Here is a 13,270-nt window from a genome sequence, read left to right as displayed (position 1 = left end):
CTGCGGCCTAGAGCTTCACCGCAGTATGAAATCGGGAGAAAAAGATTAAAAGTGAGGGGCACTATGCCATCTCAGCTCCCAAGTTCCAAACTCCCTCATCCGGTGCAGCATCCGCGTGCGACCAACATTTCGCAAGCCCCGGTGAGATTGGACCACCACCTAGGAAGGCTTCTTGGTGCTAACCGACGTAACCCGGTGTGGGCTGGCGTGCTGGATGTCCGGCATTCGCCCAATCAGTACCTTTCAACACCAATAGTGCACATCCGAGCGAAGCCCACAGCCTGCTTCACCACACCACATCACTTTGTACCAGCGTCCTCTCTTATCTAAATACTCGCGTCAAAGAACGCCCAGGCCGAGGAGAAACCTGCATTTTCACTTGTGCATCAACTACCCCTCATTGTCAGTCTTGCGAAATTGTCCAGATACTTAGCTTATACATTCTTCAGGTCGCATCACCTTTTCGGACATGCGCTTGCAAAATTGAAAGGCTTGATATCATTGATCGACGAGATGGTCAAGCTGATCTCTTCTTCCGAGGACGATGCAATGCGCAGCATTGCCCAGCTCCCTGTTCAGGCCATGTTCAAGGCAGTCTGGGGCTCGCTTCAGACTCGGGAGTGAGACTGACGTGCAGCAATAAGAAACAATAATTTAACAGGACATTTAGCCACCCCCAAACTATTCAAGAATCTGGCCATGTCCACATCATCAGGAATAGCCTAGCGCAAGAGCCTGCCCGACACCACACAACACTATTATATCTGCTGACACTGAGAGGCTGAGACCGCATCTTTAACGAGCAGCTATCGCAAACAGGTGCATCCCCGAGAATGAACTACTTGACCGCCATTTTCTATCCATCTCCAAGGTCGTACTCTTTCCAGAGCGACATCGATCCCTATTCCCCGGCGTCAAGCCGGCGAAGCACAGGATTTTCGTCAACATCATCCTCCTCTACGTACAGACGAATCTACGGCGAAGAACAAATGATCGAAGGACGTTATATTGACAGGAGGAAGCTGCAGGAGCTTTTGAAGGATAGATTTGGTCACCAATACAGGCTGCAGGTGTGTTGTCCCCAGTTCGCTGCGCTCAATTCAGAGACGTCAATAGCAACTAATGGTGATGTTATTCTTTTGCAGATGCGGTCGAACAACTACCGACTGTATGCTGGAAGACGATTGAGCGAAGAGGAGATTTTAAGTTGTTGTTAACCTACCTTAGTATCTTGGAGTATCTTGCCTTTGACTTTGTCCTCTCCTTGAGTCTCGCGTCTCTCGCCCAGCCTGCCTCGGCTGTGTTGATTATTTCTTCAGCTGTGTTATCTCGTCACTTTCTAATACTTTCCCTGGCTGTATTGTCTAATCTGTCAAAATTTGTTCTCAATTTCTGTTATCTGTCTTCTACAACCTACTGGTTCTTGTATTAGTCTTCTAGTTTCGGTTTTCTCCCTATAGTTGAACGATCGTCTACGCCCAGCAAAGGCCAGTGCTTATGCAGTATGTGCAGAAGGAAGGTACATTAGTAAAGGATCTAAGAAATTCACATGCTAGGTATTTGAGCCTGGGGGGACCTTAGTACCATCAGGACAATCTAAACCTAACTTTAACTGCATAAAGAATAGCAGAGGGTCTAGAGGTCTTCTGAAACTACAGGAGCTGATCTCGTCACCTGTCCGGATTATGAATTCAATCCTGACGAACAACGAGCGGGAATCATGGTACCAGTTCTACCAGGAATCTACCAGAAATTGTCTATTGAAGTGGATGTGTAGCAACGTCGAGCTAATTCACTGATAAGTACACGTTGTTTTGCTTGAAGAGTCGATACCCAGCACAAATCACCATCGGCGCAGGGGGTGATATGCCCAGTGGTTGTATGGAGCATCATTCTGTGAGAATGCTGGACCTGTAGACGTGCAACCTAATGAAAAGCTTGGAATCTACACATAATTCGTGAACAACGGCACTTTAGAATTGTTCTGCTCCCTTGCAATACAAAGTCACTCGTTCAGTGAAAGTCGTCGCCCAAAGCAGACCTGAAGAGGGCCTATAGTTAGTCGTTGCAATCCTCTGCAGCATTTCCGGCAAGACCCGCTAAACTGTACTTTTGAGCACATCAGATAAGACCGGCGTTGCTCAATCCTCGATCTGGCTGGGAAATGTGAGCGTCGGTTGCGGTGCGACTTTTCCTGGCATGTGCTATTCAATTGGGTACAGTCACACGACAAGAGCCACAGCGATCATTCTCAAGAGGTTTTCCATCTCAGAACTTAGATTGGGTGACAAGTGAACCAGGTCTGTGGCAATTATTGTAGCATCTCCGTAAAGGAGCCCTGCGCCAACACATACTCTCAATCAATGATCATCTCTTCAATGAAAGAGGCCCGAGACCAGATGTCCATATTCATGAAATATTCTGAACACACATCGGACGCTGTGACCGCGAACGGGCTTGCCCGTCCATTAAACCACCCACATGGCGTGTGAGATTTCATTATGCCATTCGTCAGCAGAGGCGTCTCGAACGTATCTGATCCCCCTTCGAGCCAGCTCAAAAGAGAAGATAGTTGAAAGCGATCTGAGATGGCTGCATCATTAACATTGACCTTTCGGTAAGTGAGAAGCTCTGTTTGAATTGTCGCCCAGAGAACACCGAGATTCTGGTTAACAGGGGGAAGCCCGATGTCTTCATGTGCATCAATCAGCGGGCACTCACCCCGCTCATCATGTAATGAGCTTCTATCTCTCTCATCTAATATTTCGTCTCGGTCTTCATCGTCGTGTAACTGACAACACATATTTGATTTGAAGCTAAACTTCATGAATTGCTCGTGTTGCTGCGAGGACGGAGTTGTGTGGCGCAAAACCAACAAGAGGCATTTCCAGCCAAGCTTAGAAGAAGCCCCCCAAGCTTCACTAACTGCTCTTGGAACTTGGTCCGCCAGTTCTAAGGCAGTCATGGGTCTATGAAGACACACTTCTTCATCAGGAGACGAGAATATGTCGAGCACTGACAAGTCTGCAACTTGAGCGGGGTCGGCCCCTAGTACAAGGAGACAGACGAGACAAGCCAGTGCCCCAAACAGCGTTTCGCCACTCTTTCCATTCTCTGCTAGATGGAAAGCGACAGCCACAAGAGTATGCAGCGGGCCTAGTTTCATCTCAAGCCCGCAGCTGGTGCAACGTCGTCGAAAGAGGCCGCTGACGATGTTGATGTTTGGCCTTGACGAAGGCAAAAGAATTGCCATCATGCTGTGGCACACGGCCTGTACAGAGCTGTGACAGAAATTGTGCTTCCAATAGTCCGGGATTTTCGCTTGTCCAGATTTGTAGAGCTGTCGTAGTTCTGGTGAGTTGGCATCCCATCGCCCACAAATATCCTTCTCTTCGCCTGGAAAGCGAGTGCATTGAACGGAACTTGTGCTGACTTCTGCCGGAGAAAGGTTTGTGTGGGAGCGCAAGACTGAAATCATAAGACAGTCTAACACAGTATGTTCGTTGGAGTCCAAGTTGTTGAGAGCGATTGGATAATGGTAGCCTTGCAATTCCATAGTAAGTTCATGGAGCATAAGACAACAGGTTCTTCCTCCATCTAGAAAGGATGCCGCAAGATGGTATGGGTAGATACCCGTGAAGTCCAGTATCCTAGTCTTGGCTGAGAGCCGCATTTCGGAAAGAGTTTTTGAGATAAGTTCTATGTTGCCAGCCATAATGGCAAATGCCAACGAGTCCAATGCCAATGGCATGTCAGATGTCGAAATGACCTCTGAAACGACCTCACAAGCTATTGGAACCTCCTCGGGGGCAGTTGTACTGAATCGGTTGTGGATAAAGGCTTCATGAATGGAGTTTTGGTAAGACTGGGATCTCTGAGAATCCGTCCACGCAGTCCAAGACGATTGGTCACCGAGATCAAAACTTTCTTGTTCCACACGTGGAGAAGAGGGTAGAAACTCGTAATGCACTGTATTTCTATGGTGAATGGCCCAGTGACATAGCTGTGTTGGTCGTGGAGCTTCGACGCGACGGGACCCCGATGAAGATTGTCCAGAGATCATTGCGGAAGGCGAGCGGGAGTTCAGAGGCGTTTCATTCGTGACTGAGCCAAGTGTGAACTGCGAGACCATTCCGGCTGTCCATTCTTGAGGGCCGGTTCCCCAGAACTTGGCCCTCACGAAGCAGTACATCCAGTAGTCATGCAGCCAATCTGCGAGTGTTCTGTAAAGTAATCAGCATTATGCATCAGCAAAAACATTGGCGGAAAACCTATGCCTTCTATCATTGACATTACATCCACTCAATAACTCTTCTCTACGTCCTTGTAGAAGTAGGCTTGACCGATCTAGCATGGTCTTCCTCCGAACGAGAGCAACACCAGGAGACATGTCCGAAGCTTGACAGGCAGATGCCTCGGGGCTGTTGATTTGGAGATATTGCGGGGTCGGTGGATTGCAGTTGAACGGAGACGATTGATCGTCTTGCCTCCCGAGCGAGGCACGGTACGCGATGTATGGCAGGTTCCACTGAGAAACTCTGGAATTCCGTCTGGTTAGACTCTGATCTGTTGGAATGGTGGTGGGAATGAAAGCTTACATGCCAGGGATCAATGACGGGACAGAGTGGTGACGGATACTGTCATTGATGAACCGCTTCACCTGTTTGCTGTCCATGGGCATCATCGATCCCCCTTGTCGAATCTTCACATCCGAGGTGCTGCCTCCGACACGATTGCGCTTCCCGAGGGCGGTAATCGCCGCAGTCTTCTCTACTTTCTTTGTATTTTTTCGGATGTTCCACTGGCAGAGGCGATAGCGATACTGGGTGGGTCTGTTTGCGGCGTACGTTAGATCAAGAAGGTTATGTCAGGGCTATACTGAGGACAGGGGTTGACCCACGATGCATCAAAGCCATGGTGCTTCTTCATGAACTCGGAAAGTTTAGGGAATGTCAGTGGGCTGCTTGTAGCATCTCCCAAAAAGGCCTTGACGATTATATCCTTGAGGTAGTCCCATCGTTTCTCATAAGGAATGTCATGGAACGTAGCCTGCCGGGGCGGGCCAAAAGTTCTCGGGGCGTCCATTACTACGCCACGGAGAATCGAGGCAACAATGATATCTGGGCCTTTAAGGAAGAAATCGAACCAATTCCAGGTGCAGGTTCAGGAAGTCAAGATAGACTCGAGAACGTGTTCAGGGGAACCACCCAACAAATTGATATATGAAGGCAGAAAATGATCGATAGGGGTGTTGAATATTGACCAAGATGGGTATGGGGGAAGGAATCAAAACGCTTCGAGGAGGCAGACCCATGGAGTTTTATTCCACCGACCTCGTAGCGGTCGCCTTGAGATTTAAGGCAGCGGATGCCTCGTTTTGAACAAACCCGGTATGCAGCTGAAGCAGCCCTTCATCCCACGTCTCTTGTCTGTGCAACTCACAAAAGGCGACTCACCAATCAGGGCTTCATGAACGACGCCTCACAGTAGTAGCGGTGGTGGCCAAGCCTCCACGACCCCAACATACATCCAATGAAGGGCGATACAAATGGAGAGAGGCCAATCAACCGAGTCAACGAACGCCAAATATCTACTCACCTGCGCGTTGGCAGACGCGCTTCCAAGGAGGCTCTGTTGCACGTTGCATGCTTAGCTGTCATGCCCCTTCCTCTGTCTCCCGCCCAATTTAGAGTACCGACGCCCCGCCTTATCATTCCTTGCCAGCGAATAAGTGAACGAAACAAAAGGCAACTGGCCAATGAGAATGCCACCATTCATTGCGCTTAGACCGGTTGATTAACCCATCTTGTAAACTGACGCTAGTGTGGTTTCTGCAGGGCCTGGCCGGAAGCCGTTCCCTCCAACGACCACCATGCACAAAAGGTGAGGATCCAATAGGATGCCAGTGTTTCCAAATCTTAAGTGCATCGCTCACCGTGCCTTCATGACGACTGTGACACGCAAGATTCTGCTCGCCCATCTCGTGTTGACTCTTCGGCCTGCCTGCGATGTTATGGTGAGACTTACAAAAGGGGAATGACCAATGGCGTTCGATTTTGGTAGGAAAAATGGAGACCACATCGACCTTGAGCTGGTGAAAGTCAACTGACGGATGCAGATCTGGACTGTATGTGCCCAGATTTACTGTGCTCAACTTCTCTACCATTGATATGTCTGCCTGATGTGGGAGTAAAGGGCGATGCTTAGTAGGGCGGCAGTGCCCGAGCTCGTAAGTAGGTTAAAATTTATCAATGCTTGACTGGGAGGTTCCTAGAATGATAAATATCTCGTTCAAACCCTCGGGTTCTCTTGTCTTCTTGATACCAGTCTATCCTCTCTACACGTGGCTTCCACTGATCGACTCTTGGATACTTTATTTAATCTGCAATTTTCAGAGCGTATCAACAATTACCCACTCCTCATATCCCAGCCATTCCACCTACCTAGTGATCCGATTTACAAACGCAATCTACACATAACCATGGGATCTTCACGCAAAAACAACCAGCCCGCGTAAGTTTTCGTCTCCAGGAGCCAATATTTGTTTTGCTATTCCATTCTCATCTCTAAATTTTCAATTCGCAGTCCCGCCCCTCCTTTCTCCGTGGACGAGGAGACATCAAGCACGACCGCCCGCTGCGGTTCGCCATCCAGATCGAAGTCGAAGACTACGAAAACCAATAAGGCTGGCCAGAGGAAGGGCAAGAAGAGTAGCAAGGATGAGCACGTAGATGAGGATTTGGCCTTCATGGGAGCACACTTCTCGTAATATCTTCTAGGTCACAGAGCTTGGGATATTATACGGGGTACTGGGGATTTCGCGGTTCCATTCCGAAACATCAGTGTACTTGGGCAACTGGAATACATACACACGGCTACGTTGGCGGTTCCCACGTGCATTAGGCAGGCTTGGGGCGATAATCATTGATCAAGTCTTCCCTAGTTCATGGTGCAATCCTAGCAGTTTTTGCCTCGTCATGACACCGTAAAGGAAGCTGGCCAAGACGCTTATGATGAATCTGAAGCCACCTTGCAACATTGAAGCAAGCTGAAAAGCGAACGCCGAGTCTTTCCGCTGCATGCTACATGCACTTGGGCAAGCATGGTCTGCTGAGATGTTGTAAAGGTACCAAACGTTGAAGGTCATTCCACTTAGATTCAACTGCCCTGTCCAAGAATCAATCATCAATACTAAGCCTCCTTTCAGAACACTTGAGTAACTATCTACTTAGTTATACCCATCGTAGAGCGCTTTTATATGTATAATAAGACCACATTCTTGCATTCCTAAACGGCGAGGCGAAGTCGGTTGATACACGGATTGAGTCATCAATTAGAGGTGCTACAAGAAATTTTCAAAATCAACGCAGAGATACATCAACCGCACGTGAACATCGGACAGCATTTTTAATAAATTTTTGAAGTAATGGCATTGAGTGTACATTACACTAACTAGGGAACAACAAAGGAATCGTTGTACTTGCCTCTAGTAGCACACCAGCCATGGAGTCATTTTTGGAAATCTCCTAACCCAGTATTTCATGTTATCGTCTCGATGATGCGGCACCTTATTAAATTGGAATGCAATCCCCCTCACACCATCATTCGTCTCCTATCATTCTTCCATACGTAGAGTCAAACTTGTTACCCATGAATACCTACTAATTACTTAGTACTCTGTTGTAACCCAAATTTTAGACAGAGGAAGTGTATTATTAAAGCCTTGCAATCAACCTCGTGTTAGAATTAAGAGAAGATAGCTGATTGTAGGATCGGTAGGAACCGATTCCGATCGCACATTCATAACTCATTTGTGACGGAATTCATAACTCATTTGTGACGGAATTATTATGAACCAGTTTTTCTTTACAAGTAGCACTTGCATTGCTTAGGCAGTACGGAGTCAAAGATGTTTGTGTAGCTGACATGATGGACGGAGTAAAACCGGATGAATCCAGATTCCTGAATTCGTACAGTGTTGAGACACGACCCGTTCATGGAATTTTGCCAGTATGATATCGGGCTGATTACGTCGACGTTCTTGTATTCACCCGACGGACTATGCTCACAACGAATTTCCACCGGCTTTTGTGAATATAGTAACAGTTAGAGTACAGTTGTGACTGGGACTGAGTCAGGATGCGAGGTCCACTTTCACTTCGTGGAAGTTAAGAGACAAGAAGCTCAAGAGCACCGATAAGTAATGTTGAAAAGTTGATTATTATTCAGGGCCAGTTCCATTTACGTAGTCATGGGTTCGCAGTGCAATTCATCCACAAATACCTGCCACACGACTCGTATTGCATGCCAGCTCCGTCTTGAGGCAGTTGCTATCAGTGACAATTAAGCTTTTTTCGGAATCTAAAGCAATAAGAGTCGATGATAGTTCTCCTAGAAATTTGTGTATAACATCACATTTCCTCCAATTGACAAGAGCTAGTAAAAGAACCTCTCAACCATCACAATCAATTCACCTTGTCTAAGCCGTTCGAAACATCAAATCAACCAGCGAATCAACAACAAGATCATCATCGTCAATTTCAGACATTCAAAATGAAGTTCACTATCTTCGTCACTGCCTTCGCCATCATCAGCGGCGTAGCTGCAAAGGTATGTCCAAGTCACTTAGCAACAAACGTTTTGATGTGAAGTATTTGGTGTTAGTCTAGCGCTAACCCATAATACAGGACTGCTGCTGCAACGTTCTGCCCGCCAACGAGTGCGATTGCAAGGGTCCGTATGCTGACAACGTCAACTGTGACGAGATCTGCCGCATCAGGAATAGCTTCAGCTGCTGAGCCGCATAAGCCATGAGATGAATTGACACTAATCTGGAGTCTGAATTGGAGTCTTCGATGGAGGCGGATATGAGATAGAAACTGCTTGAATTGGACGATGTGGGATGCTTTGTTACAGCGGGATTCCATTACGTATCACTGCCAATACGTAGCTCATTTGTCCAGCAGTATGGTCTCCGCTATAGGATTGCAGTATACGGTTGATCTTACAAATGAATGTTTGATAACATTAGAGTTGAGCATGACGTTCCAATGGGGTGTTTAGTGAGTGCTGGTAAGGTTGTCTGTTAGATCTGTCCGCATTTCTCATACCGACCAATACATAATGCAAAATGCTGTAAGTGGGCTGCTTGTGGTCGCAGTCAGTACCTTACATATAAGATGCGGAGATGATAGACCCGTTGGTCTCCTCGAGAACATGAATGTTTCCGTTCGTATTATGAATGCTATTTCGCATTATACTAACCAAGCACAACTCGAATATTGATTGAAGGAAGAAAGTGTAAACTCGAGGCGAGAGAAAAAACCCATTTCCAGACTTGGGTCTAGTTTTAATTGTGTTCAATATGCTTACCCCGGACCTATTGGACGAACGGTAATTCACTGGATCTTGGCGGGTAGCAACCTGAAGCAGCACAAGGATCGTGTTGTGACCTTCTCTCGGAGGCCTCGCTCCGGTTTCGACCCTGGAGACAGGAGATTCGTGGAATATAAACCCTTATATTTCGCTCGTGACCGGAAAGACTTCTCTGATATTAAGAAGCTCTTGGGAGTTCTTCCAAAGCGTTCGTGAAGGCCGAGAAAGCGACCGCTCGTTAACATCATGTGAGCATCGAGAGTGATGATATGGGAGTCACTGAGATGGCAGCTTTATTTAAGAGTTGGTCGGTCAGCCGAGCTTGATCGAGATGATTGGATTCCAGACAATCTAAAGGTTTGAAAGAATAAAGTTAAAGTCATACGTCTAGAAGTCGCCAGTACAGCAGCAAAATGAAGTTTTCGCCAACCGCTTTTCTCGCTGTGGCAGTCACCTCTGGCGAGGCCCACTGTAAGTCTGAGTGTCAATCATACGCATCTCACAAAAAGCACAAAATCAGCGCTGCACACAAAACAATACAAGGTAGCTCTGACTTCTTTGACCACAGACACCTTCGGTCGCCTCGTCTACGGCGGCACAACCTACCCTGAATGGCAACACGTGCGCAAGACGCTCAATTTCTACACCAACGGCCCGGCCGACGGTGTATCGTCGACGCAGATTCGCTGCTATGAAGCAGACGCCGCTGACCGCGGCACGGTGACAACGCTGCCGGTATCGGCAGGCTCAACAATCGGATTTGCGGCCAACGGGGTCGTAGGTCACCCGGGACCGGCGAGCTTCTACATGGCCAAGGTGCCGACCGGCCAAACCGCGGCGACGTGGGACGGCAGCGGGGCGGTGTGGTTCAAGATCTACCACGAGAGGCCGACTATTACGAGCAGTGGGTTGGAGTGGGCTTCTACCAGTGAGTTGTTTCCAATTTTCTGCCTTCTTTTTGTCGTCTCCAGCATAATATGACGGAGAAGAGACTCGCTGAGTGTTAAGGAAAAGGTTGGAAATGGGGGAAACAGGGCAGAAAAGAGGAGAAGTGCAGAGACTAAAAAGCTTTCTGCGGGTTTCAAAAGAATAGGGACCCTCTCACTTTTAGTGGAGAGTGTGTGAATCGCGTGCCCGCAACAGATTCCCTTCACATAGGGCTGATTCAGTGTTTTGTGGGCTCGTGGGGGTTTTCTCGTCAGTCGGACAAGCAAAAGCTGATGATGAACAACGTCACAGACACTCAAGTCCTCTCCACCAAGATTCCGGCGTGCATCCCATCAGGCGAGTACCTCGTCCGCGTCGAGCACCTGGCGCTCCATGGCGCCGCCACGGAGGGCGGAGCGCAATTCTACCTCGCATGCGCGCAGGTTTCCGTATCCGGGGGCGGGAGCACCAGCCCGTCGGGCCTCGTGTCGTTCCCGGGGGCGTACAAGTCCACGGACCCGGGGATCCTGTTCCAGCCGTACTGGCCCACGCCGACGAGCTACACTAACCCGGGACCGGCCCCGTTCAGCTGCTGAAAAGCTTGTGAGGGAGATGCCGGGATTCCGGGAGCTCGGGAGGCGAGGACCGGGGTGGTTTCTGGATGGTTTGAGTTGATGGGAAGGTTCCACTTCCCGTCCCAGGGACCGTTCATCCGTCTGATGGTTGATGGGACGTAATGGTGGTCTAGGCTGAGCATGATTCAGCGGACTTTGATTCAACTGATTTCCGGGTTTTTGTTGGGGTTCACTTCAATAGGAGACTACGTACCTTACACTATCACACTGCCTATGTCATTCTGAGCCTGGGGCATGATCTGAGAGTCTCGACCATCATTTCCCCTCTTCCCCCGGTTGCCCCAGGAAAGCCACCCAAGCCACCTGGCGTAGCGTAGGTCGCCGGATTGGAATGTAGCGGAGGTTTCCCTCCTGGCGACTGGCTCATGGGCTATTTCCAGCATATAATCTGGCGGACTAGCGCGGTGCGGTGGCTGTTTGGGTTAGGTCCGCGCGTCCCGCTTATGGTTAGGGATGGTCCTGGATGGTGAGGGATGAGATGTTCGGCTGGCCGCCACAGGGATGCGGGTGATGTCAGGAATTGCGGGGATTTGTACGTCATTCACGCGAGAGGTGTGGCGCAAAGCTTGAGATCTTCATCGTGCCCTTCTTTCTCTCACTCGTGTTTCCCTCGCTCTCTCACTCGATGATGTCTCTGCTCAGTCACACCACCCCCGGCCAGGCCACGTCGCCTGCTGTTTTGTCCTGAGCTCCCGTAATTCCCATCGCTCGATCGTTTTCAGTGCCCATTCATATTGAAAGTACCTTACTTACCTAATCCCCCCTAATTACGTCTCCGTGGTCTGGCCTGATTCCCATCAGTGATCTGCATAGATCTACAACCTAAGCTCACCTCCTACAAGTACAATTCACGCCGAGAAGCTCGATACCTCCCGTCCCCGAGTGCTACCCTGTTTCCACATTCCCATCATCTCGTCAAACCCATCTACACCTATCGAAATCGCGACAAAACTCACCTTCTGGAGGCAACACATGCTCTCGTCACAGTCGATTAAACAGATTACCAACCCCTTACCGCACCCCCATCGAAAGATATCATGATGAAGATGAACACGGTCACGATGGATGAGTACGGAGCTCCGTGCTTCCCTCACGAGACCCTTCTCACCCCTCCCGAGTCCCCCGAGCTCAAGCCTCCCGAGGTCCCCGAAGTTGAAGGGGATGCTTCCGGCAACACCACCAGCATTCCCATTCGCAAGAGCAGAAGCCCCTCCTCCAAGAGATGGAATGGCGACGGTAAGGGAATCCAGGTCGATATCGGTGCCCGCCTGCGCGAGTACCTCGACTGCCTCAACAACCGCAAATTTGATGTCATCGGCAACCACCTGGCCGACACTCTGATGCGCAACAACCGCAGCCAGACACGCGAAGAGCACGTTGAACGTCTTCGATCGCGCGTCGAGGGCCTCGCGAGCTTCAAGATCAAAATCGACACCCTCCTCGTCGACAAGAAGGCCCAGGCCGTGGCCGTGCGATACATCAATCGCGTCACACTCGCCGACGCAATGATGGATGTCGATCCCGTCGGCACGACGTACGAATTCGACGAGCAGTGTTTCGTGTGGTTCGACGACAGGGGCAAGATCTCGCGCATGCTTACGCTGCAGGATAACGACGGCATTCGCCTGCAGACACCCGAGGCCGCGACCACGCCACGCTTCTTCATGCGGAGTCTTCCCGCGGAACCCATTGATTTGGCGGCAACCTATCGCAAGTACGTCGCTAGCATCAACCGGCATAGCATGGTCAGGGAGTTCCCTCGCTACTGCAAGAAGGAGCTGCGACACAACAACCGCGTTCTCTCGGTGCAGGACTACGCGCGCAGCATGCAGTACAGCCAAGAAGCGATTTCGGGACTGTGGTTCAACATCCAGGAGTTGCTCGTCGACGAGGAGACGCAGCAGGTTGCTGTGAGGCTGCAGATCTCGGGGACGCCGGTGCAGGAGTTTGCGGACGCGAAGCCGAACGGGAAGAGTGTCAAGTTTCACCAGCACTGTATGTATCGCTACGACAAGGGCAAGATTGCCCTCGTATGGGCGACGATGGAGCTTGATTCGTACCGCAGACAGTTGCAGGAGAAGCCTGGTGACAGGAGAACGTCGTCTATGTTGGGCATTAACTGAGCCCAGAGACACAACAACTTCAACAGGGCTGTATTGTATTATTAGCTTACGATTTGACGGACTTTGGGTTTACTTTGGAAAGACAGGAGCCGGAAAGGTTCGGAGCGTGGCGCTCTGACGCTGGGAGTTTTGGATCTTTCTGGGTTCAGGGTCAGCTTTGAGATAATTGTAATACGCGGTTGCTACATGGCAACATATCTCCCCTGAAAG

General features: G+C 49.6%; 5 protein-coding genes across 5 annotated transcripts; 4 read left to right on the top strand and 1 right to left on the bottom strand.

Annotated features, from left to right (window-relative positions):
* Positions 1–833: 833 nt before the first annotated feature.
* On the top strand, positions 834–1,217 carry CPAR01_01600 (uncharacterized protein; the record flags this gene model as incomplete). The annotated part of the gene is made up of 2 exons (XM_060485889.1): positions 834–1,070; positions 1,146–1,217. The coding sequence occupies 2 exons, from the start codon at positions 834–836 to the stop codon at positions 1,215–1,217; spliced, it is 309 nt and encodes a 102-aa protein (XP_060356746.1).
* Positions 1,218–2,356: 1,139 nt separating this feature from the next.
* On the bottom strand, positions 2,357–5,085 carry CPAR01_01599 (uncharacterized protein; the record flags this gene model as incomplete). Its single annotated transcript, XM_060485888.1, has 4 exons — positions 2,357–4,223; positions 4,344–4,538; positions 4,599–4,832; positions 4,901–5,085. 4 exons carry the CDS (start codon positions 5,083–5,085, stop codon positions 2,357–2,359), a joined length of 2,481 nt encoding a protein of 826 aa, XP_060356745.1.
* Positions 5,086–6,481: 1,396 nt separating this feature from the next.
* CPAR01_01598 (uncharacterized protein) lies at positions 6,482–6,769 on the top strand (the record flags this gene model as incomplete). Its single annotated transcript, XM_060485887.1, has 2 exons — positions 6,482–6,513; positions 6,586–6,769. The coding sequence occupies 2 exons, from the start codon at positions 6,482–6,484 to the stop codon at positions 6,767–6,769; spliced, it is 216 nt and encodes a 71-aa protein (XP_060356744.1).
* Positions 6,770–9,788: 3,019 nt separating this feature from the next.
* On the top strand, positions 9,789–10,898 carry CPAR01_01597 (glycosyl hydrolase family 61; the record flags this gene model as incomplete). Its single annotated transcript, XM_060485886.1, has 3 exons — positions 9,789–9,846; positions 9,923–10,303; positions 10,615–10,898. The coding sequence occupies 3 exons, from the start codon at positions 9,789–9,791 to the stop codon at positions 10,896–10,898; spliced, it is 723 nt and encodes a 240-aa protein (XP_060356743.1).
* Positions 10,899–11,977: 1,079 nt separating this feature from the next.
* On the top strand, positions 11,978–13,060 carry CPAR01_01596 (SnoaL-like polyketide cyclase; the record flags this gene model as incomplete). The annotated part of the gene is made up of 1 exon (XM_060485885.1): positions 11,978–13,060. The coding sequence occupies one exon, from the start codon at positions 11,978–11,980 to the stop codon at positions 13,058–13,060; it is 1,083 nt and encodes a 360-aa protein (XP_060356742.1).
* Positions 13,061–13,270: the final 210 nt, after the last annotated feature.

Source organism: Colletotrichum paranaense (genome assembly GCF_030867605.1).
Source record: "Colletotrichum paranaense strain IMI 384185 chromosome Unknown Scaffold_1.1, whole genome shotgun sequence".
NCBI classification, from domain to species: domain Eukaryota; kingdom Fungi; phylum Ascomycota; class Sordariomycetes; order Glomerellales; family Glomerellaceae; genus Colletotrichum; species Colletotrichum paranaense.
The sequence above is the reverse complement of the archived record's forward strand: the minus strand, read 5'-3'. Positions and strand labels throughout refer to the sequence as shown.